Here is a 23,897-nt window from a genome sequence, read left to right on the forward strand (position 1 = left end):
TAGTGGGAAAACCTACCATTCAGCAAAAGTTGGTGTTCCCCAGTGGCCCCAATGGGAAGGCTGGGTGGTCCACTTTCCTCCTCACCACCAGCACTGGCTGCTACTGAGAAAGGCACAGTGGACTCGTGTGTGTGTGTGTCATGACTTTAATGTTTGACTACAGTATGCATACACATACAAGTAGGGAAGCTAAAGCCCAGGAACTAGGAAGGCTACAAAATACAACACATGGACCAATACATTTACAAAACATTCAAAATCCTTACAAAAAGGGCTGTATTGGTCCTTTTGACTTTGTTGTTCGGCTTAGTCTGTATAGCCATTCATTGGGATAATGGGGAAGGGCAATTCGTAATATTTGGTTCCTTTCTGCACAGTTTACAAGTTATCAGGAGAGAGATGGGGGAACTTTAGGCCTGGTTTGGCTTCCCTTTATAAAAAGAAGTGTCTCACAGGGCCCAGGGGGACGTATTCTCCAGCAGAAAAGAGAAAATGATGCTCTGCCAGCAGCCGGCTTTAGATTTGGGGAAGAGGCAAAATAAAAATCCACGGGATCTCAATTGTGAACTCTTCCCATGTTTCCTGGCATACCAAATTCTACACATCCACATTTTTTAACAACTTTGTGATTTTCAAGGTCCCCATCCATATTAAAAAAAATAAGTCACATAGTATTTAAACTGGCTTTCCTGCTATTCTTTGGGACACCAGGAATGTCAGATGACATGGAGCTATGCCCACCTCCCCAACAAGTGCACGGCATCAGCAACCTTTTCAATTTATAAGCTGGGAAGTAGGTACCACCAGTTAATCTACTTGCCTTGGACACATTTTGCACAAACCCAAGAAGTTCCAGACAAAGGTTTTCTCTTTCATATATTTACACAAGTTCAAAATGATATTCACAGCATCTTCTAAATGTTGGCCAGGAGTCAAAAAAATGCATTTGAATTTGGAACGTGTCCACATAGACAGGAAGCTGACCCAAACGGTAATTGGGGCAGATACCCGAGACCAAAGGGCCGGAAAAGTCAGGAAGCGCTGAAAGGATCTTCAGCCAGTTTATAAACTTGGTACAGTGGGACCTCCAGGCTGACAAATTTACAACAGAGATGTGGTTCCATCTAACTGGCACCTGTCCCTTCCATTACTTGCTGAGCCTGCTTTTGTCCCATGCAGCACTGTGCAACAGACTGGAATAACCTGAAGAATGGAGACAATTAAACAAGTTTGTGAGAAAACTTCAGGTCTGATGAAAACCTTGCGTCTTACTAATTTTGGTTACTATGGCCTTCTTAATCACCCACCCAAGCGGGAGCCATCAAATGATTCTCATTCTTCTGTCTTAAGAATGTAACAATTTAAAAATTACTTTTAACTCACTTTTCAATTTCTGGGGCACAGTGTACAAACTCGTGGTTCCAGAACTTAAATGCTGGATTTTTAATCAGCTCAATGAAGGTAATAAGAAGACCCCAAGGATGTGGCCTATTTACAATCAACCGTTCCAAAAGAACCCTGGGGAAGGGAAGAAAAAGTCAATGCAGAGAAACATAGGAAAATTCATGACCACTTCTCCATTTGTCTTTTTTCCTAACACTTTTTCCCTGATTATTACACTACATGCAAAAGTTGTTAGCTTTACAAAAGGCAGGTGGATTAAAATTGACCTCCCCGTGAAGAGGCGGGGATAACAAAATGAGACGAGAAGACCCTATGGAGCTTCAATTAATCAATCCAAAAATCACAAACCCAAACCACCAAGGGATAACAAAGTTTTGTATGTGCTGACAATTTCGGTTGGGGTGACCTCGGAGTACAAAAAAATCCTCCAAGTGATTAAAGCCTAGGCCTACTAGCCAAAGCATATATATCACTTAATTGATCGAAAGTTTTGATCAACGGAACAAGTTACCCTAGGGTAACAGCACAATCCTATTCTACAGTCCATATCGACAATAGGGTTTACGACCTCGATGTTGGACCAGAACATCCTAATGGTGTAGCCGCTATTAAGGGTTCATTTGTTCAGCGATTAAAGTCCTACGTGATCTGAATTCAGACCAGAGTAATCCAGGTCGGTTTCTATCTATTATTACACATTTCTCCCAGTACGAAAGGTCAAGAGGAATAAGGCCAACTTTAAATAAGCGCCTTCAAACAATTAATGATCTAATCTCAACTTAATAAATAAGCGCAAACCATACCTGCCCAAGACCAGGGCTTTGTTGAGGTGGCAGAGTGCGGCAATTGCATAGAACTTAAACTTTTACACCCAGAGGTTCAAATCCTCTCCCCAACAAAATGTTTATAATCAACATCCTAACACTCATCCTCCCTTAAGTCTTTTCTATAGAATGATTAAATGCAGGTAGATTCTAGAATTACATAACAAACATGGGTTTGAATCCCTCCTCTTCCCATTACTGAGCCCAGAAGACTAAGTTAAGGTAAAGGATAATAGATTACACGACACAGAGAAGATAATCACTTAAAGAATACATACTCAATGAAAGTAAATAGGAAATAAGAACTTTACTACTAGTAGTACATGTGTAAATTGGGATAATTCTTCACATCCTCTGATCTAACCGATTGTACTTCTAAATTTACCCTAAGGATTGTAATAAAGCACAAGAACAAAGATTTAAGTTCGAGGAAGTTCACTAAAGCTTTATATAGTCCACAAAATAGGACTTTTACCATCTAATAATAAAACACTAGTTAATTTTTAGTATATAAACCTAAGGAATACTAATACTCAGAAACTACTATTAGGTGAAGGGGCAAGTTTAACAAGTCTGGTCCAGTTTTTTAAGTTTGTGTATATATCTCTCACTAGGATGTACCCATTTCCTGATCTCCAATGCTGTACATAGTCCAAGCAATCTGCAACAGATTCCTAACTATTGTTAGTAAAACACATGTATGATCCTGTTATTTCTCTGCTTAAAACCTTCCAACCCAGAAGTAATGACAAGTCTAAGTTCTTTAACATGGCCTTTAAAAGGCCTGGGTGTTTCAGGACTGGTTAAATATGCTGACACCACCACCTGAGAAAAACTCCTGGTCTATCAAAATGCTGTGCCTTTTGTTGAAAACTTTGTTTCAGGAGTGATTAGTAATTCTCTACTTGTGATTTTTTTTTTGCATCCATCAGAATAATTTTCAGGAGGGCAGAACCATGCCCATTTCGTTCACAACTATTTAACACATTTAAGATGCTCAGTGAACATGGAATGCATAGGGAAAAAAACACTCGGAATTCATAATAAAGGGGAAGAGGCTCCATTTAGAACCCTCTGAGAAACAGACCTCTCTCTTACCTTGTGATCTGTTCTTGGATAGCTTCAGTGTTGGCCTCTGCAAAAAGGTAGAGCATGGTGCAGCTGAAGTAGTGAGTGTGGCTATTTGGGTACCGCAGCTGATTTGCAATTGCATTCAAGAAGAGATACCGACCTAGATATTAAGAAAACCCAGCTTAGCGAGAATTTGCTCTGAAAGGCCAAAGTGAGAAGACAAATCATTCTAACTGGCTGGATTTGCATTTCTGATATAGGTTCTCAAGTTATCCTTTGGTTTCAACCAGCGGTGCTCAGGGCCCCAAAGAGTTCATTTCTGTGGGTTTTATTTCACTATTTTTCACATTAAAAAAATTGTAGGGGCTTCCCTGGTGGCGCAGTGGTTGAGAGTCCACCTGCCGATGCAGGGGACACCGGTTCGTGTCCCAGTCTGGGGGGATCCCACGTGCCGTGGAGTGGCTGGGCCCGTGAGCCATGGCCACTGGGCCTGCGCGTCCGGAGCCTGTGCTCCGCAACGGGGGAGGCCACGGCAGTGAGAGGCCTGCGTACCGCAGGAGAAAAAATGTAGTTAAAAAAATTAGTCTAGGGCTTCCCTGGTGGCGCAGTGGTTGAGAGTCTGCCTGCCAATGCAGGGGACATGGGTTCGTGCCCCGGACAGGGAGGATCCCACATGCCACGGAGCGGCTCGGCCCGCGAGCCATGGCCTCTGAGCCTGCGCGTCTGGAGCCTGTGCTCCGCAACGGGAGAGGCCACAACTGTGAGAGGCCCACGTACCACAAAAAAAAAAAAAAAAAAAAAAAAAAAATTAGTCTATTTAAAAATAAGAGACCTACTGCATATTAATATAACCTGTTAATAAAAAATTTAAGTATTTCCCCCCAAGAAACTTAGAGAAGAGTGTCACTGTTTCACATTCTGCTGGATTCTCATTTCTGCCCTTATGTTCAATCTGTTCCAGTATGGTTATTTCATGTGGCCTCTGGAAACCATCACTGTACACTTGTGACAACATGAGTGTGAAAAAAAGCAAATGTCTTTTTATTATTAAAATAGTTTTAACCCCATAGCCCTTCTTTTTTAAAAAATATTTATTTATTTATTTATTTATTTATTTATTTATTTATTTATTTATTATATATTTATTTTGGCTGCACTGGGTCTTAGTTGCAGCATGCCGGCTCCTCAGTTGCTGCATGCACGCGGGATCTAGTTCCCCAACCCGGGATCAAACCAGGGCCCCCCGCATTGGAAGAGTGGAGTCTTACCCACTGGACCACCAGGGAAGTCCCTCACGACCCTTCTAGAAGGGTCTTGGGGATAATCCACTAAGGGTTCCCAGACTATACTTTGAGAAATGCTAGTTTAAACTTTATTGGAGTAAGTATTAATTGGATTTGGTTGTCTCCCTCTGCTTGATATTACTGAGGTTTGTAAGGCCATCACAGTGAGCTTTAACACTTACTTAAAGGCTATCCACTTTTTTTGTTGGGCTCTGGACGTAATGGTATTCATTTGTGTTAAATCTTGATTTTAAGCTGTCTCAAACCCCCTCCTACAAATAGGCAAGTAGTATATATTCAAAATTAGACTCTCAAAAATCCATAGCCAAGTTAAAGAAGTAGGCATCCTCCTAAAGTGTATGCATGTTAGGCTGAGCAGGACTATATCGTTGGTCACCACCTACTATACAGAACACCAAAATTTGTAGTTCAACCAAGCAAGATGCAACCTACAATAGGATTATACTGTGAACTTTTTTGCAGAGCAGGTAGGGGGAGTTCTATTCATAACCAGCCAGACCCATAACCATATTGACAGAACATTCTCTATTGTGGCGTAAAGTATTTTTGGGACCAGACTGTGACAAAAAGTGCACAAAACTTGACTCTGAGAACTAGGCTGGCTTCACTCACCTTCAGTGTCCAAGTCCACAGCCAGGTTCTGGAAGATGTCCATGTGAGCAGAGTGGGTGATCGTGCTCATTGAAGGTGTACTGCCCTTGTTGTGGATGTGTGCAATTGCCTGAGTCCCTACATAGAGCACCAGTGCATTAATGAGCTGGAGGTTGTAGCGGTTACCAGGCTCATTGGATACCTAAATGAACAAAACAGAAAGCTCCTGACTTACTGTCACAGAGGACTTAGGCATCGGATTTAGGCCCCAATATTTCTAAGAACCCTTTTTATGCCTTTCATAGAAAAGCTGAACTGTTCCCAATATCCTCTGTGACTTAAATTTTAGAAATCTGCTTGAATTTGTGAGGTTATTTAACAAATACACAGTTGCACAAGGGTAGTTGTGTCAACAACAGAAATATGATTTCCCCTGGGAAAACAAAGCTTTGACAGTTACCAGCACAAAAATAAACTTTATAAAGTCAAAATATGCACTATCTCACTTATAAAAAAGATTTGGAGAGGGAAAAACATGTGGTTTCTTGGTATGGAAAGACTGGAAAGATAATACAGCCTCAATCAATTTGTATACAGCAAATCGAACCAGAATCCATTTACTTAGAAGAGTCTTGGAGTAGGGGATGATTATCAGCAACCTTTTCTTTCAGAAAACCAGTCCATTCCCTGGCTGCCTCTTCCAAGGCTATATAGCTTGTCACTGGTAAAATGTATAACCCAGTTAATCTCATCCAACCATTAAAAATGACAATGTGCTTTAAAACCTTTAAAGCAGGTTGAAAAGACTAACTTACAAGAGACCATGCATAGGACTGTGCATACAAAGTGAAAGACACAACCAAGAGTTTAAGTCAAACCACTTAACCTGTAGGTTGCTCCGCAGATCAGACAGAAAAGTGACAGGTGATCGAGTTTTAAGATAGGAATCCAAATCTTTTTTGAACTGGGGTGGCATCACCCCAGTAAAATTGGTGAGAATCCGGGGTGCGATGTTAATTTCACTCAACATATCCACCTGCCACAAACAAATACAAGAATCATAATCAGAAGCATCTGCAGGCCTTAACAGCAAATTGTATCTATGCTAGAAAGTAGTTGGATTGTTTTTCTAAAGTTATACACTTTACATCTTGAAGAGTAATCAATCTTTTAAAGAAATTTTTATTGAAGTACAGCACAATGTTGTGTTAATTTCTGCTGTACAGCAAAGTGCTATTACTCATCTTTAATTAGAAGAAATAGATTCTTCTAATTAAAGGTACCCATATACAAAATGATAGTAATCTCTCATTCTATACTATTTTCTCATTCTTAAAATAAGGCATGATAGGTACCTTTTGTAGAGAAGTCTAGTTGATACCACTAATTGTGTTTTTCCTGGAATTGGATTTCAAAACAAGAGTACAGAATGAGATTCCTTGCTCACCAAGAGCCCTAGTCTTTGAAAAGATGCCCCAAGCAGAACAAGACATTGATGCTCCAAGCAGAACAAGACACTGTACTTGCTACTTAAAAAAAAAATGCATGTGAAAAGAAGAGTAAAAAAAATACATAAAAATTACAATAGCCACGTCAGGGTGGTATGATTTTTAAAACAGTCCCTTCTCTCCTTCTGATAACTGAAACAAAACACAAGTACACAAATCCAAAACACCTGTGAAATATGACATTACAAGTGTCTATTCTGCAATTCTGTGCCACTGGGGCCACCCAGCAAATGACGGGCCCAATACCTAGGTTGAGGTTCTGTAAATATAGCTAAATTTAATATCAAAACTGAAAACAGCAACTAGACGAATACTGTGAATCAATATTCAGCAGCAGTATCATACTTTATCAGGCTTAATAACATGACAGCTTCCCCCAAAGAGCACCCTTACCCAACAAATAACTTGTAGGTGTGTGTGCTGGGGACAAATACCCCACTTACTAGAGAAAGGACTAAAATACTAAGATATAACTTGCTTTTCCTTGAACTGTTTAGAACTTTACCTTCAGATTAGGAGTGAATGGGTCTGGGAGCCTCATGTTTCTTGGAAAGGCACTCAGGATCAGATTTCTTAGCTGGATACAATTAGGTGGGATCACGTCACAGAATCCATAATGGTAATCACAAAGGAACTCAGGGAAATCATGCAAAAGAACCAGCAGCACTCTTAAAGTGCCCTATTTTTTAAAAACAAGAAAAACATTGGCTGTTTCTACATTAAGTAAGAAAATAGGAGTAGCATTTTTACTATTATGAATTTAACTGAAGTAAAAAAAAAAAGGCAAAAGCATCATATGTATGCAGGCTTTAATTAACATTAGCAATACTATCACAAGTGATTTATCAAAATACCTACATCTGGAAATCATGAAAAACTAGGTACCCAGAGTTTATAATCTTGGATGCATGTGCTAGAAGAGGCCAGACAAAAACAAAAAATAAAAGTGATATAAGCTTCTATCTTCAAAAATTAGAAAAAGGACAGCTAATGAAAACCAAAGTAAGTAGAAGAAAAAGAGCAGAAGTCAGTTTAAAATTTTTTGAAGTATGGGGGTGGAGAATGGAAATCAAAGTTAGACCAGAAGTTGGTTCTGTGAAAAGATTAATAAAACTGATAAACCCTACCAAGACTGATAGAGAAAACACAATACCAGTAGCAGGAATGAAAAAGTATCATCACTATAATTCCTACAGATGTGAAAGACAGTTTAAGAGAGTATTAAGCAATTTTATGCTAATAAATTTGACAATTCAGATAAAGTACACAAATTACTTAAAATCCAACTTACCAAAGCCCAAACAAAAAAAGAAAATCTGAACAGTAGTTTATAATAAAGAAGTTAAATATGTTGCTAAAACCCTTCCTGCAAAGAAACACTAGGCCTAGATGGCTTTACTGGCAAATCCTTACAAATATTTAAGGAAAAATTAACACTATTCACAATCTTAATAGAAAAAGAGAGACCATTTTCCAACCCTTTCAATGAGATTGCATAATCTTGATACCAAAATGTGACAGGAAAATTAAAAAAAAAAAATCCTAAATAATATAAATGGCAATCAGTGATATATCACAACCAAATGATCCACAAATGAATATAATGGCAGTTTAAGCATGAGCATGTGAAAATTAATGGATTTAAAACATTGACCAAAAAAAAAAAAATTACATGATCTTGAATTCAAGAAAGCATCCAATAAAATTCAATACCCATTTAAATGATTTAAAAACTATCAGCAAATTATGAATAGAAGGGCATTTCCTTAACCAGATAATGGTATCTGCAAAACAAAACTACAGATTTATAAAAACATTATACAATTCCACAAAAACATCAATATCTGGGAATATGTCTAAGGAAAGCATTGCAGAGGAAAATTAAAGACCTAACAACTAAATGGAGATATACATGAATTGAAAGGTTCAATATTATTATTAAGATGTCTATTTTCTCAAAACTGATCTACATATTCAGTGCAATCTCAATCTAAATCCCAGCAAGTTTTTGGAAGAAAAGCTGATTACAAAGTTTTTATGGGACTGCAAGTGATACAGAATAGCCAAAATAATGTTACAAGAGAGCAAAGTTGAAGAGGACTTATTCTACCTGATTACACTAGCTTTACAGTAAGTCTTACAATCAAGACAGTTTGATATTGCCCTAAGAACAGATAAACAGATCAACTAGAGAGGTACCCAAACATACACGGTCAACTATTTTGATACAGGTGCCAAATCAATTGAACATGAAATGAAGAACTTTAAAAATGGTGCTGAAAAACCTTACCACACTTACTGGGCTGGAGAGTGTAAGGAAGGGGGAGGAAATGAACCTCATTATTCACAAAAATAAAGTTTTCTTTTTAAGTGTAAATGTAAAAGCCAGAATTAATGGCTTCTTGGGCAGGGGGCAGGCACACGCAAAACAGAATGCAATTTGAGATGGGCAAAGATTTCTTACCCAAGACACAAAAAGCAACATATAATAAAAGAAGAAAACTGGTAATTTTGACTACATTAAATTTAAAGCTTCTATCCCTCAAAAGACACATTACTTTTAACGGAGTGAAAAGGCAAGCCACAAGAGTAGATGTTTGAATATACATCAACAAAGGGCTTACATCCAGAATACATAAAGAATCCCTGTTAAAATAAATAAGAAAAACCCAGATAATCCAATAGGAATATGAGCACAAGGCTGGAAGAAGAACATCACAAAAGGAGGCTACCCAAATGGCCACAAAAATCTCATTAAGAAATGAAGGAAATGCAAATTAAATCCACAATGAGATCCTACTGCACAACTGACAAAACGACTAAAACGGAAAACAATTTCAAGTATGGTAAGGATGGGGAGAAACAGTAATTCTAATGTGCTCTGAAAGAGTTAACTGGTATACACATATATGAACATATGAATGCCTTATGATCAAGTACTGGTTATGCAAATATGTTTGATTTTTGTACTTTTCTGAATATATGTTATACTTTAAAAGCTTAATGATAGGGACATCCCTGGTGGTGCAGTGGTTAAGAATCCGCCTGCCAATGCAGGGGACACGAGTTTGAACCCTGGTCTGGGAAGATCCCACATGCCGCAGAGCAACTAAGCCCATGTGCCACAACCATGGAGTCTGCGCTCTACAGCCCACGAGCCTCAACTACTGAAGCCCGTGCACCGCAATGAAGAGTAGCCCCTGCTTGACACAACTAGGGAAAGCCCGTGCAGCAATGGAGACCCAACACAGCCAAAGATAAATAAATTATATATATATAAAGCTTAATGATAAAAACAAACATTAGACCTCATATTCCCAGCTGAAGGGTTTAAGTGTTTTTAACTGCTTTAAGTGTTAAGTTTTAATTATTTTAATTTTAGAACTCCAAATTAATTACCTTGTAGAGGATTTGCATAGGTTTGGTGAGTTCCACATTTCTAAGGAAAGGCGCTAAATATTTGAATAAATCAATCAGTAGCTGTGCATACATAGGCCATCCCTGAAAGAAAGAAATGTATGAGTCATAATTATCCTCAGTCGGCTGTCGTCCTGCCACCAAAAACGTTGCCCAAGCAGCTACGCTGTGACTTTATTATCTTTTCATATAGCTAGAGAATATGGACATTAGCACCTCTCTTAAAGACTGACTGGCTCGAGAAAGGAGTAAGCAAAATTATGGAGATAATAGGAAATGATATTTGAAACAAACTGGCTCCAGAAACTCCAGGATATAGGTCCTTGTGCCTGTAGCAACATTTTAAATAGGGGGAGGAACTTTCAGACAGAACACAAAACACGTAGCCAACTGAGAAACTTGGGTCTGTTTTCTTAATTTCTTTTAAGTCCTGGATCTCAATTTATTTTCCCACTCCCAATTCATCAACTCCTGGCAAATAACCTCATCCAATTTACAACATGAATCCTCTATTTTCACCCAAACTTGGCCTCCTCACCATATCCCAATTATACCAATTATGTTCATTTTGGAGTAGTTTTTATTAAATATATTTTCCCTCCTCCTGGAATGCACTTATTTGTCAAACAAAACGAAATCCATTTAAGGATTATTTCACTTTCTTTTTTTACTAAACACACAGTAGTTACATAGTCTCCTGATCTGAAGGGGCAATCAAGGGTACTTCCTGGAGTACTCATTTGCCATTTAGCTGCAAGATGGGAGAGAAACTTCTCATATTGTTTACTCACAGTTAAGACTAAAAACTCTTTACTCAAATTTGATCTTAATTTTTCAGATACAGTAGAGACCAGTGGTCCTCAACCCTGAATGTGAGAGCCTTTAGTATTTAGAGAACCTGTAAAACTGGCAGGTTTCTGAGTTCCATTACTCAGAGTTTTACATAGCTGTCTACAGAGGTGCTCTAAGGTTTCAACTTTTTTTGAAAATCCCTTAAGAAATTGACATAAGGTGACTCACAACAACTTGGAGAAGCAGTACCCTAATCACTGAGGAATGGCTTTCAGGCAGAGGCAGTCAAGTACTTGTTAAGCCTTTCTCTATGACTTGACTCCACATTAAATATAAGAACTCCCAACTAAGCCTGAAAGAAGTACAATGACTACTGAATGACTAAGAGTGCTAATAAGTCCCAGGTAGTTACAGTCGTCGTCTGTAGGAGATAAACTGCAGCCACACCTTCTGCTGTGGCGTATGTGCCAGCATTCTTGCAATAAATATCCGATGGGAGATCAGTTCAAGCCAAGCATACACAAAGCCAGGAGCTTTGGTAGGCCTCAAGATGTGGAATGTGTTGCTGAAAGAAGAAAACCTTAGTCAGAAGCACAAGCTTAAATATGGTTAAAAAAAAATACATGAATATAATTAAGTAGACAACATGTAAGCTGCATTATGAATCAACATGCCTCAAATCCACAGGAGTTCTACTTCTCAGATTTTACTACACTACAACAGCAATCCTTAACAGGAAATCCTTAACAGTATTATATTCAACAATACTCACCAGAAAGCTGTAAGTGTCTGGAAATTAATCGTTTCCAATACATGCTCAGGTGCATTGAGTTCCAAGAGCAGCATGATAAAAATTCGATGGTAGGGAAGCTGCTGAAATTCACTTTGCCGAACATCATGATCCTGTAGGAGAACTCCCACTACTATACCAAGGACCTACAGAGCACACAGATTATAGAGCTTGTAAATCACGAAGATAATTCATTTACCACTGTCTAGCCATGCTTTTTAACCTTGCATCGTTATGCCCCACATGAAAGGAAATATAAAATTACATACTGGTAGCCAAAGGGACCATGCATTGGGGTTTGATTTGCCCTACAGAATTTTGCATGGTTTCTTTGAATTTCCATACCCCTGTATATGGAAGTATACTAGACATGTATACTTTCCATAAGTTTTTCTAAAGCTCTAGAAATCAGCATGGTACATCATATTTTATCACATTAACACAATCAAACAACCTAATTTTTCTGGTCTGACAAAGTTGACAAGAGGCAAATGATTTATACTTCTCTTGGCATTTAGAAGGTCAGGTATGCTATTAGGTTGCAGAAATATTTAAGAACTATCCTGCATTCCACTTGATTTTATCACTGAACAGTGGGGGATGTATGTGAACCCATTTGTAATTATCCAAGACCAAGCTCTAAGTTCATTTTTGCACTATCTTAACATTCAAATTTCCAGCAATTCCACTGCATAAATCAAACAGAAATTCTGCTTTGTTCCTTTTCAAGAAATCAAGACAACTGCAATGTCACTCATGGTATTTGAGTTGCCAATTTTTGTTATCAATGGACACGTCTAGCCATCTCACTCACAGTGATTCTGTACATGGGGGCAAATCTCATACTACCTACTTTCTGGTGTACTCATTACCAAACATTAACATACTGAAAATACGTTATATGTTTTTGTTTTGTTTTAGGGGAGGGGTGTCTTTCAGTTAAGGCACCATACTCTTCCTCTAAAATTCGGTGATTATGTTTACATATTATCTATGAATTTAATATCTGGACAGAAAAGGGGATATTACAAAATGTTCTGAGGGCCCTGTAGGGTTGAGAACCACTGATACAGACTTCAAGTGTGCAAAGACTAAGGCAAGAAAGGATTTCAGACCTTATTCAGCAGATTAATCTTTGTGACAGTGTTGGTGGCCTCCCCTGAGTGCTTTACTAGCAGTGCAATGAGTCGGACAAAGGCATCCAGGTTGTGATAGCACTTGGCTCGGATCATGGTGGGATTAGCAGCAGGATTGTGCTGCTGCTCTGCCTGAGCACGGTAACTGATTTCAACACACATTTCAGTACACAGACGAAAAAACCTTGTTATGAGGTCATCAGTCTTCAGGATTCCTTGCTGGTGCATCTACCAAGGGAACAAAAACATTACAAGGCACAATGAGATAATACACATGAATAAAATTTTTATTTTCATGTAAGAAGTATTCTTTCATTCAATCCTATTGGTCACATTTCTGATTCTTACTTTGTTTTTAAAAAAAAAAAGGGTCATGAAAATGACTTTTACATTAAGGATCCATGACACAATTCCTTCAGTTTTAAGTTTGACGGGAGTTGAGAGATAATAACATGGCAATTTTTAACAGCAGTCCATAGCCAATAATTTCAAAAGTTAATTATGCAAATTAAACCAACTTTTAATAAACCATTAAGTCATATTAAGACATTCTGGTCAATGTGTATTTTCCCCAAGTAAGAGATTAAGTTACATATATTTTAGTTTCTCACATAATTTCTTCTAACTGACTTAACCAATAACAACAAAGTTTTTGAAACTCCAACCATCTGCACTAGGAAAATCAAATAATAATTTATACAGTAAGTAGGTACCAAAGCAAAATGCTCACAGATCATACCTGGCTATTTTAATGTAAATTAAGATAAAGTGGAAAGGGCAAGTTTATTTAAAAGAAAGGATAAAGTACAAATTGTATGACATATGAGTTGGAAGTGAAGCAGAGAAGTTATTTCGCTAGTATGAAAGAAGAAAAAGAAGATAGTGTAACAAGCATTAAGGCTGCAGAGGGAGGAGGTCAGTGCTGAAACCAAGCCCAGAATGAGAACTTGACCATTATCTTGGAAACTTTAAAACAATTTAAATGTCCCTTGATAAACAATAACACAGCTGAAATTACAATAATATACCCTAGGAAAAACAGAAGGCCAGCAAAGGGACTTTTGTACAATGAAATCTGAAAAACTAAGCAGGGGGAGAAGAAATGAGGATAGACTGCTATGATCAAGAGGGAGCAGAAAAGGAAAAAAGGAATTCTCAAAAGGATTCAAAAGAGAACAGAAAAGTATAATACATTATCTTTTTCAAATGGAGAGAACATGAGCAAATAAGACAACAAGAGAGCTGAGACAGGTGCCACATCCATACCCATGAAATGTCAATGATCACAAAAACCAATTGATTTGTAATTCCTCTATCCAAATGAGAAATCAAACTGTAAGTATACAGTAACAGCTTTTCAATAGGGTATGTTTTTATAATTCCCTCGATTCTTTTAAGGGAGAAACTTACTTAGTATGATTTACTAAGAAATTAGTCATCTTGAAAAGTAAATCCAATTCCTGACAACTTCTAAGATTCAAATCAGCTCTTCCACATTCAATTGTCATTTATCTGATAATAGATCTAATTTGCATCTTTCTTTGGTGGCACACCTAAGCTTTGGTCTCAGTTTGAAGAAATAAAATGGTCGAATTGCAGAAATAAGCTATTTTAGGTAGATAAGGTACTTAATTTAGAAAATAAAATAAAAATCTCCACTGTTTAAATACTTAAGTTTTTGCTTTGTTGTGTTTTATTTTACTTTTAAATTACAAAAAAAAAAAATTTTTTTTTTTTGGCTGCACCTCAGGGCTTGCAGGATTCTTAGTTCCCTCAACCAGGGATTGAACCCAGGCCACTGCAGTGAAAGCACCAAATTCTAACCACTAGACCACCAGGGTACTCCTTATTTTACTTTTTAAACATGGGCTATTATAAGAACTTTACAGCCTAGCCCGTAATCCCATCACTGCTGATTATCAACCTGGTAAAATTACTACATACATTTGGCAATTTCATTATTCATTACCTGACCCATTGTACTTTGTAGCTGTGACAACTGAAATCAGACAAAAAGAACTAAAGGGGATGGGAAATGTTGACTTTACTGCTTAGTGACCAATGATGGGAAAATAAATAGTATCAATTTAACAGAGTAATGATGGTGACATTTTTGGTTTACATGAGTATGGAGGTAACTGACCACAGGTACATAATACTGAAAACTTTAATATTGGAGGCATCACACCCTACTTATGTTGAATAAAAAGCACCTTTCTTTCCAAAAGCTCTACCTGTCCAACAAACGCAGAGAAAGCTTTGGTACTGTCACGACCAGCTGCTGCTGAATGGTAGAGATTCACCCATTCCCTCAGAAGATACTCTGCCTTCTCCCTCAGGCCTGGAGGATCATCATACTCTGAGGCTTGAGAGATCCCAGAATGCATCATAAAGTTAGGGCCTCCATGAGCACGATCAATCATTGCTTCATAGTTGGATCGCACTACTTCCATCAGCTGGGGCAATCTAGTACAATAAATCCAGAATGAAAATCAGTCTATTCATGGCTGTGATTTCACAGACATACAGTTGGACAATTTGTTTATTTAAGAGAGACCACAAGAGTGATGATAATTTTACCATTCCCATATTTAAACAAAACTATCCTCGGTTTCTTCATATCTGTTTACTCATGAGGACATAATGTGCAAATGACTGACTTCAGTTAAGTCACTTCTTGACAAAAAAAGTATGCCCAATGAAATGGAGCTGATGTTCGTGGTCAAAAAATTATTCACTGCATGCCCACTATGTGCCATGCTTTGTGTTATTCATCTTAATTCTCAACAGTTCTTCAAGATATTATTTCCATTTTATACAAGAAACAGGCTTAGGGAGGGTAAGTCGACTTGCCTAAAATCAGATTTTAAGCAGCAGAGCCAGGCCTTAAACAGAGGACTCTGATACCAAATCTAGTGCTGTATACACTGCTCTACAGCAAGAAGACTTGGCAGTTAGTTAAGCTTTCATATCTCAAGGGACAATACTAGGCCTCACCAATGCTTACCATATGTGGTAGGTAAAGCAGTTATGTAACAGGTAAACGTTACTAAGTCTATACAGTCATTTCTAAAGCTCTTAGACTGCTGAATACACAAGAATCCCAAAGCATTTCCTTCTCACCCTTCAGGAGCATTGCCTCTGGAGTGAGCATTAATCCTCATGAGGGTTTCAATGGTGTGGAACAGATCTGCTTCAGTAACATGGGCAACACTCCTTTCATCCACCAGCAGGATTTTTACCAATTGCATAGCAAATGCCACAGCCATGTAGTTTAAACCATTCTCCATTGACTGGCAACAAAGAAAGCACAATGTAAGAAAGACAGCACTTACAGCAAACACACTTCCCAACTACCAGAGGTCACTTTTCCTATTTAATTCCTTCCATACCTGAGCTAGGTGAAGATCATACTGTTGCATATTGACCAAATGATTGCGAATTAGCAACTCCACTGCCTCCACATTATATTTATATTCATCCCGACACTCAATTAGGCACCTAGAAAAGTCAGTATTTCTTTATTCATAAAGGCTTAACCATACTATATATCAGGTAAAATAAAGAGCCCATTTTATTAAATGGTAACTTGTTCCAAATTAAGGATGCCTTGAAAACCAACTAAAAATCAGTTTTCAAGATTCAAAATAACCAGTAAAGAAGTAGAACAGATGACCCAGTGTTAAAACACAAGTTTTGTTCTCGAAGTCTAGAAAACGAAGCATTCCATTTAAAACATTATTTATTTATGAACATCACTTCTATGAAATCACTGAAACCTTTTCAAATCCATGATCTATCATTTATTCCCCCAAACAAGGTACTGGTTTTCTGTATCCATCATGGGCACCAGATGGAAAAAGAACAAACATTCAACAATTCTCAGTATTTAGGGTCATGTATGTGAGAAAGCAGTTCAATAAATATTATTCTTCTAAGATGGCTACTGACCTTGTGATCTGTTTGTTACACCATGGAGACCCATATGCCCGGCCATCTTGAAGAGCTTTTAAGACCAAGAGGTGGCACTCTCTGTAGCGAAGCAGGAGGTCGGCATCAGCACCACTGGTGGCATCTAGTAAGCCCTCTACAGCCTATGGAAGAAAAAAAGTGTTCAGATCCGTGGAAAATACAGTATTCAGCCCAATTATCAAAGTCAATAACCAAACCTTAATGCAAAGTACAACATACCTTCTAAAGCCACAAGTTAACAATCTCTCCATTCACTAAAATCCCTTTCACTTGCCTAACACACACACTGAGTTCTTTCTAGTCCATGCTTAGTGTTCTTCCCTGTCAAGAAAGATGACACTGTCCCTACACAGTAATAACAATGCTGCCCCATACCCCACCCCTTACCCAAGTACTTGGATCAACTGTCCCTCAAAACCTAAAGGGCTATCTTTTAAAGTTTCTTAAATAATCATAATTCCAGAAAATCTTACCTTTATGAAAAAAAGAGAAGATTTCACACTTTACTGTTGTAATTATTTACAACACTCTACTCTGGAGAAAATCATCTGCTTATTACAGAATAAAACTTGCTTTATATTAATTTTTAAAATTTTAAGCATAACTTAAGTACATAATGGTGCAGGTCACTAGATATTTACAAACCTAGTTTCTTCTAAAATTAACAGTTTAAGAACTAACCTTCTGGAGCAATCCAAGAGCAGCTATGGCATCCCGAGAGTTTCGAGATAATACTACAACCTCCAAAAGACTTCTAAGAGCCTGAGCTTGGGGGTTCATGGCCAAAGTTGGTGGGATGGCGTGAAGGTGCTGCTCCAGTTCTGTAATGCACTTATCATAAATCTGAGCTACGTCATCTGTTGCCCAAGCTTGCTGTTTTGGAGGAGGAAATAACCAAAAAAAGAGAGGGGAAAAAGAAAAAAAAAAAAAAAAAGAGAGAGAGAGGAAAAAAATTAAAGTTTTTCACTGGCACAGGTAGCAATTTAAAAGTCTATTGGGGGGCTTCCCTGGTGGTGCAGTGGTTAAGAATCCGTCTGCCAATGCAGGGGATACGGGTTCGAGCCCTGGCCCGGGAAGATCCCACATGCCATGGAGCAACTAAGCCCATGCGCCACGACTACTGAGCCCACGTGCCACAACTACTGAAGCCGGTGTGCCTAGAGCCCATGCTCTGCAACAAGAGAAGCCACCGCAATGAGAAGCCCACACACCGCAACGAAGAGCAGCCCCTGCTCGCCGCAACCAGAGAAAAGCCCACGTGCAGCAACGAAGACCCAATGCAGCCAAAAATAAAATAAATAAAAATAAAAAAAAAAAAGTCTACTGGGGGACTTCCCTGGTGGTCCAGTGATAAGAATCTGCCTTCCAATGCAGGGGGAAAGGGTTCGATCCCTGGTCAGGGAAATAAGATCCCACATGCCATGGGGCAACTAAGCCCGCATGCCACAACTACTGAGCCCGTGAGCCTTAATGAGAGAGCCCACGTGCCCTGGAGCCTGTGCACAACTAGAAAGAGAAAATCCACACGCCACAACGAAGAGCCCGCGCTGCAATTAAAGATCCCGCGTGCCCCAACTAAGACCTGACGCAGCCAAAAAAATAAAAAATTTTTAAAAGTCTACTGGTATATTAACTACCCTTATTATTTTTTTTCTCTCTCTCTTTTTCATCAAAACATGGAGGGGCTCTTCCATTCCCCTTCCTGAACTGTTTGGTCTTGATGCCATTAAGTGGTGCAGTGCAAAGCAAGCACTGGTGGGGGTGTGTTTTGTTTACTTGATAGTGGAAAGCCTTGCAGACACCAATACAATCAAGTGATGAAAGAGCATGATAAATAATGGGAAAGGCTGAGAGCAGCACCACTTGTAGCATCTAATCTGCAGCCTATGAAAGTATATAATCCAAACCATGGAAAATATAGTATTCAGGCCAACTGTCAAAACCTAATAGGACAGAATAAGAACACAGCATCATTTCTGTGGTATTCCTATCAAAGATGTACTACCTGAATCTATTCCTGAGAACATATTGTACAAACCCAAATCAGGTCATTCTACAAAATCACTGGCCTGTAATCAAAGTGTGAAGGCCATGGGAAGATGAGAAAAGGAGCTGCAGTAGACTGACGTTAGGGGAAATTTTTAAATATAACAACTAAATGAAATGTGTGGTTCTTTTTTTTGGGGGGGGGGCACAGCTTTCAGGATCTTAGTTCCCTGACCAGGGATCGAACCCAGGCCCCCGCAGTACAAGCGCAGAGTCCCATCCACTGGACCGCCAGGGAATTCCCTGAAATGCGTGATTCTGATTTAGGTCCTTTTACTACAAAAAGACAATACTGGGACACTTGGTAAAACTTGAATTAGGTCTAAGGATTAGATGATACTAAGGTATCAGTGTTAACTTCCTGATTTCAATGGTTATACAATGGTCACACAGAAGAACGTGTTTGTAGGAAACACAGACCAAAGGATTCAAGAGACTGGGCCATCAAGATCAGCACCTATGTTCAAATGGTTCAAAAGGAAAATGTTTCCCCTTACATTTTCAACTTTTGTGTAAATACCATTTCAAATTTTTAGAAAATGTTTTTATAAAGAACAGGGGAAGCCATGAGGTCACCACATAAATTCCTTTAGTTAGGCCAAACACGAAAGTTAAATCAACCTCATGGATTTATAAAAATTCCCGAATGCCATGCTGATCTGATACAAAGAGTATCTATACAACTCAACAACTGTGGGTATTTTCTTCCCTATAACTTAAGCTCCCAGGAACCAGTGATAGATTGACAAAAATATTCAAATTAAACTGTAAATTACTCAATTTAATCCAAGACGAGTATTTACCTTCATGGGCTGAGCTAAAAATCCTGTGGGCTGACTTAAATCATTTGTAGGCAAGAAGCCAGGCACATTGCGTGCAAACTCTTCATAAACAGCCAGCTGCTTTGGGTCCACACCACCAACCTTGGAAAAAGAAAACTTACTTTAACAGGATCCTCTTCACAATCAAGGGAAACCTTTCTATCAAAGTGGAAATTTTGCATGGGAGTAAGCACAGGGGTTGTGAGAAGGGACACAGGAGTCATTACAACATTTAACAGCATGACTGAATATGCATGCATGTGCGTGCACACAGTTCAGTGTTTCCTATTTCCCTGAGACCTGTTAGAGTCACCCTTATTTATAAATTAAGAGCTTTTCCACTGGGAAATGACTCAAGTAGGACCATGCTGCCAGTTCAATTCTCCAGTGCAGCTGGATAAAATTTCTCAACATCGTCTTCTCACCAACAACTAACTAGCAATAAAAACTCAAGTACCATAAGGGAAGACCAAGTTGGGAAACAAGAACTAAAAGGCACTTCAACAGTAGGGGGAGGGGACACATCTAAGCTATTTCTATGTCTTCTCCACAGGTAACCTTTAAGTGAAATGAAATGCTTTCTCAGAAACAGCATTTAAACCCCCTATCCTAGTCCTCGTGAGGAGTTAAGCAACAAGAACAGAAAGAAAACAAAGATGGGGCAGGGAGAGACAGAGGCCCCAGTTCTCACTTTCAGCCTGATTTGCTCTGGCATCCGCTCAGCTTGGTACGTTAACACAACAGGATCACAGTACCTGCGCCCTTCTTGCCTAGCATGTTTTCTCAGCTCAAATTCCTGCAAACAAAAAAAGTCACTGAGGTTCTTGTTATGAGGCACTTTCTTAAATGGAAAAACAAAATACTTAAAAGGCAAATGCTAAACACTTACAGTTGCTAATCTCTTGTCCATCTCAGGGCCTGCTTTTTCTACTGCAGTCTTCTGAATAAAACAGCAAGCTAATTCACAATTGTCCTGAGCTAACTGAGCAGCTGCCTGATCCATCATTTCCCTTTGTTGTGGGGATGCAGTCTATTGGGGGGCGGGGGAGAGACAGAAAAAAATTTAAAGTTTTCTGTGGGTAGACGAAACAGGTAGATGGGATAATAGAAAATGCAGCACTTAGACAAATTAATTTTAGAAGTTCCAACTCTACTTAAGACTCATTAGCTGTGACCATGAAATAGTCTAACAATCATCTTCATCTACAAGATGAAAATACTACTCAACTGAAACATCTTACCAGGTTTCTGTGAAGATGGTGAACACTATGAAAGCAATAAAGCAGTAAACAAAGGCATTATTAACCACGACATATGAGACCCCAAATTAATAACTGAGTTACCTGAAGAGTGTGTGTGCGTGTGTGTGTGTGTCTGTGTGGTGTGTATGTGCTCACACAGACATACAGAGTCACTTTAAGTTGTTTTGTACTGTCCTACTCCAAAGTACTTTAAATCTAAGTTCTTCATGGTAAACAGAATCAAGACTGTTAACTTAGGCAGTTTTTAAAAAAAATCCTTCATTTCTTTAAACCAGTAAATATCTGGAGTATCTACTATCTGTCAAACACTATTAAGGATATAATAGTGAGCAAAAACAGACATGACGTTTCACCTCACAGAACTTACAGTCTAAAGGTGAGGACATCAAACACATATGGTAACTATTATAATAAGTGGAAATGCTCACTGCTACTAGCAAAGGAAAAGAAACATTTTCAGATAAGCAATAATGAGTTTTATACAACAACAAGAAAATAATCAACTTACACGAAGGGCTGAGGCAAAACTGTTTTTCAGGTTGGTGGATATGCTCATGAGTAAAGGTTCCCTGCAAGTAATCATAGCCATTCCAGCTGTCAAGTTCCTCATCATGTGATGAGCTGCTATTCGCATTCGAGATTCCTCAGAATCCAGGGCAAAATCTTTCCTGACTATTTGCTCACAAGTAGTCATGGCAATCTTAATTGATCGATCCACTACAGGATGGACCAGCTCCTGGACAGCCCGTTCAATTGCTTGGCGCACACACTGCTTCAACTGTGGATGGGCCTGAAACAAGGGAATCTAGGGAGGAAAAAACAAGTCAACAGCTTGTTTAAATAAGACAACCCAATTTCTATCAGTAATCACACCCATGTTTTTGTCATTATTTCAAGGTTAACCATGAACTACCAATTTCTACTTTAAATTAACCAATGAAAAGCTAAGGAAACAACCTGGGCTCCAAAGGCGGCGTAGTAGTCAGTGTATCTTGTGATACATGATTAGAGATAAAATTTCATGGGCAAACTGTTCATTACAAGATGCTTAAAGATACTACCTGCTTAGTCAAAATCTGTGGCTCAAGTACTCCTAAAGAAAGTAACTTCTTGGGACTTCCCTGGTGGTCCTGTGGTTAAAAATCCGCCTTCCAATGCAGAGGACGTGGGTTCGATCCCTGTTTGGGGGACTAAGATACCACATGCCATGCCAAGGGGCAACTAAGCCCATGTGATGCCAACTACTCATCCCACGCGCTCTGGAGCCCACATGCCACAACTATAAAGAAGCCTGTGTGTGACAACTAAGACCCGACGCAGCCATAAATAAATGTTAAAAAAGAAAAGAAACTTGTTTAGTAGCATGGGGAAATGCGAAAGAATCAAGTTTACAGAGAAGAGGCTTTTTCTTAAAAATCACATTTTCAGTTTTAATAGGTTATGCCTTATTTTTTCCCCAAAATGATTACATTATACCCCCCACCAGCAATGCATAACAGTTTCTATTGTACCAACAGCTGGTATGATCATACTTTCAATTTTTGCCTAGTTGGGGGATTTTAAATTTTATACTGTGGTTTTAATTTGCATTTTCCTGACAGCTAATGCGGTTTAGCATTTTCCATATGCTGGATGCCTTTTTTTTTTTTTTTTTCCGGTACGCTGGCCTCTAACTGTTGTGGCCTCTCCCGTTGCGGAGCACAGGCCCCAGGAGCGAAGGCTCAGCGGCCATGGCTCACGGGCCCAGCTGCTCCGCGGCATGTGGGATATTCCAAGTCTGGGGCACGAACCCGTGTCCCCTGCATCGACAGGTGGACTCTCAACCACTGCGCCACCAGGGAAGCCCACTGGATGACTTCTGATATTTCTTCTACAAAATAAATCTTTAGTTTTTCTGTTGGGTTCTTTTCTTGGTTTGCAGGTTTGTTTATATGCACTAAATACTAATCCTTTGTGGTTATATCTATTGGGACTATCATTTCTGTTTGTGGCTTGTCTATTCACTTTCTGCATGGTACTTTTGTTTTTTAAATTAAAAAAATTTTATTGAAGTATAGTTGACTTACAATATTACATTAGTTTCAGGAGCAGTAATCAGTATTTTTACAGATTACACTCCATTAAGTTATTACAAGATAATGGCTGTAAGAGAAAAGGCTTTCTACAAAAACTATTATTTTCAAGATAGTAAGAGTTTTATAAAAAATTACCATACACTGAAACCTGCTTCATTGAAAGACTGCTTCCAGGTATTCACTGAATTTTTTAAAAACTTAAAAAAATATTCATGATGAACTTATAAAAATATTCAATTATTGGGAGTATTGTAAAAGAGAATCATAATTTCTAGACCTAGTTTTTTCCCCAAAAACCAAGTGCCACATCTACAGAAGCAAAAACAAACAAAAACAGGTTAAAAATGATCTCTTTAAAACCCTTTCAAAGTCCTTTAAATACAAAACTTCAATGTATTTATGTTACGACTGTTTCAATTTCTAAAAAGCAAAGACCATGAAATCTGATTTTGAACTAAACAACTGTGTTAAGCAGAATAAGAGAATGAGGATAAACAAGCAATCATCATCCTCAATATACAGAGTAGAATACTACCTTTAAGTATAGGAAAAAGGACTGATGGGAAGTTATTTAAGACCAGACAATCTCACAGAATCAGGCCACAGAAATATAACTGAGTGTACTAAGGCCACTTCCAGACCTCGGCCTGGAGACTTTACACACACACGCACACACCAGCTCAGTTCCAGCTATCTTCCAAAAGATATGGCTTAATGCAAGACTAAGGTGACATGATATAAAGAACAAAAACCTGGGGATTTCCCTGGTGGTGCAGTGGTTAAGAATCTACCTGCCAATGCAGGGGACATGGGTTCAAGCCCTGGTCCAGGAAGATCCTACATGCCGCGGAGCAACTAAGCCCGTGCGCCACAACTACTGAAGC

At 38.7% G+C, this 23,897-nt stretch overlaps 1 protein-coding gene across 7 annotated transcripts in view; it reads right to left on the bottom strand.

Moving 5' to 3' along the window:
• Positions 1–863: 863 nt before the first annotated feature.
• The window catches only part of CNOT1 (CCR4-NOT transcription complex subunit 1), a 105,406-nt gene continuing 82,372 nt past the window's right edge, over positions 864–23,897 (bottom strand). For 4 of the 7 annotated variants that reach the window (XM_060085507.1, XM_060085508.1, XM_060085509.1 and 1 more), the window contains exons 31-49: positions 21,447–21,743; positions 20,566–20,706; positions 20,368–20,472; positions 19,659–19,778; positions 17,491–17,682; positions 16,789–16,931; positions 16,230–16,338; positions 15,961–16,130; positions 15,051–15,303; positions 12,817–13,065; positions 11,684–11,847; positions 11,359–11,476; positions 10,102–10,203; positions 7,208–7,381; positions 6,081–6,230; positions 5,216–5,396; positions 3,327–3,459; positions 1,384–1,518; positions 864–1,203 (exon numbers count right to left, since the gene is read on the bottom strand). In XM_060085507.1, coding sequence (XP_059941490.1) covers positions 1,125–1,203; positions 1,384–1,518; positions 3,327–3,459; positions 5,216–5,396; positions 6,081–6,230; positions 7,208–7,381; positions 10,102–10,203; positions 11,359–11,476; positions 11,684–11,847; positions 12,817–13,065; positions 15,051–15,303; positions 15,961–16,130; positions 16,230–16,338; positions 16,789–16,931; positions 17,491–17,682; positions 19,659–19,778; positions 20,368–20,472; positions 20,566–20,706; positions 21,447–21,743 — 3,015 coding nt within the window. In that variant the 3' untranslated portion in view covers positions 864–1,124. The remainder of the gene's footprint in view (positions 1,204–1,383; positions 1,519–3,326; positions 3,460–5,215; positions 5,397–6,080; positions 6,231–7,207; positions 7,382–10,101; positions 10,204–11,358; positions 11,477–11,683; positions 11,848–12,816; positions 13,066–15,050; positions 15,304–15,960; positions 16,131–16,229; positions 16,339–16,788; positions 16,932–17,490; positions 17,683–19,658; positions 19,779–20,367; positions 20,473–20,565; positions 20,707–21,446; positions 21,744–23,897) is intronic. The other 3 variants (XM_060085511.1, XM_060085512.1, XM_060085510.1) reach the window with 1 other exon arrangement.

This window comes from Mesoplodon densirostris, chromosome 19, assembly GCF_025265405.1.
Source record: "Mesoplodon densirostris isolate mMesDen1 chromosome 19, mMesDen1 primary haplotype, whole genome shotgun sequence".
Taxonomy (NCBI): domain Eukaryota; kingdom Metazoa; phylum Chordata; class Mammalia; order Artiodactyla; family Ziphiidae; genus Mesoplodon; species Mesoplodon densirostris.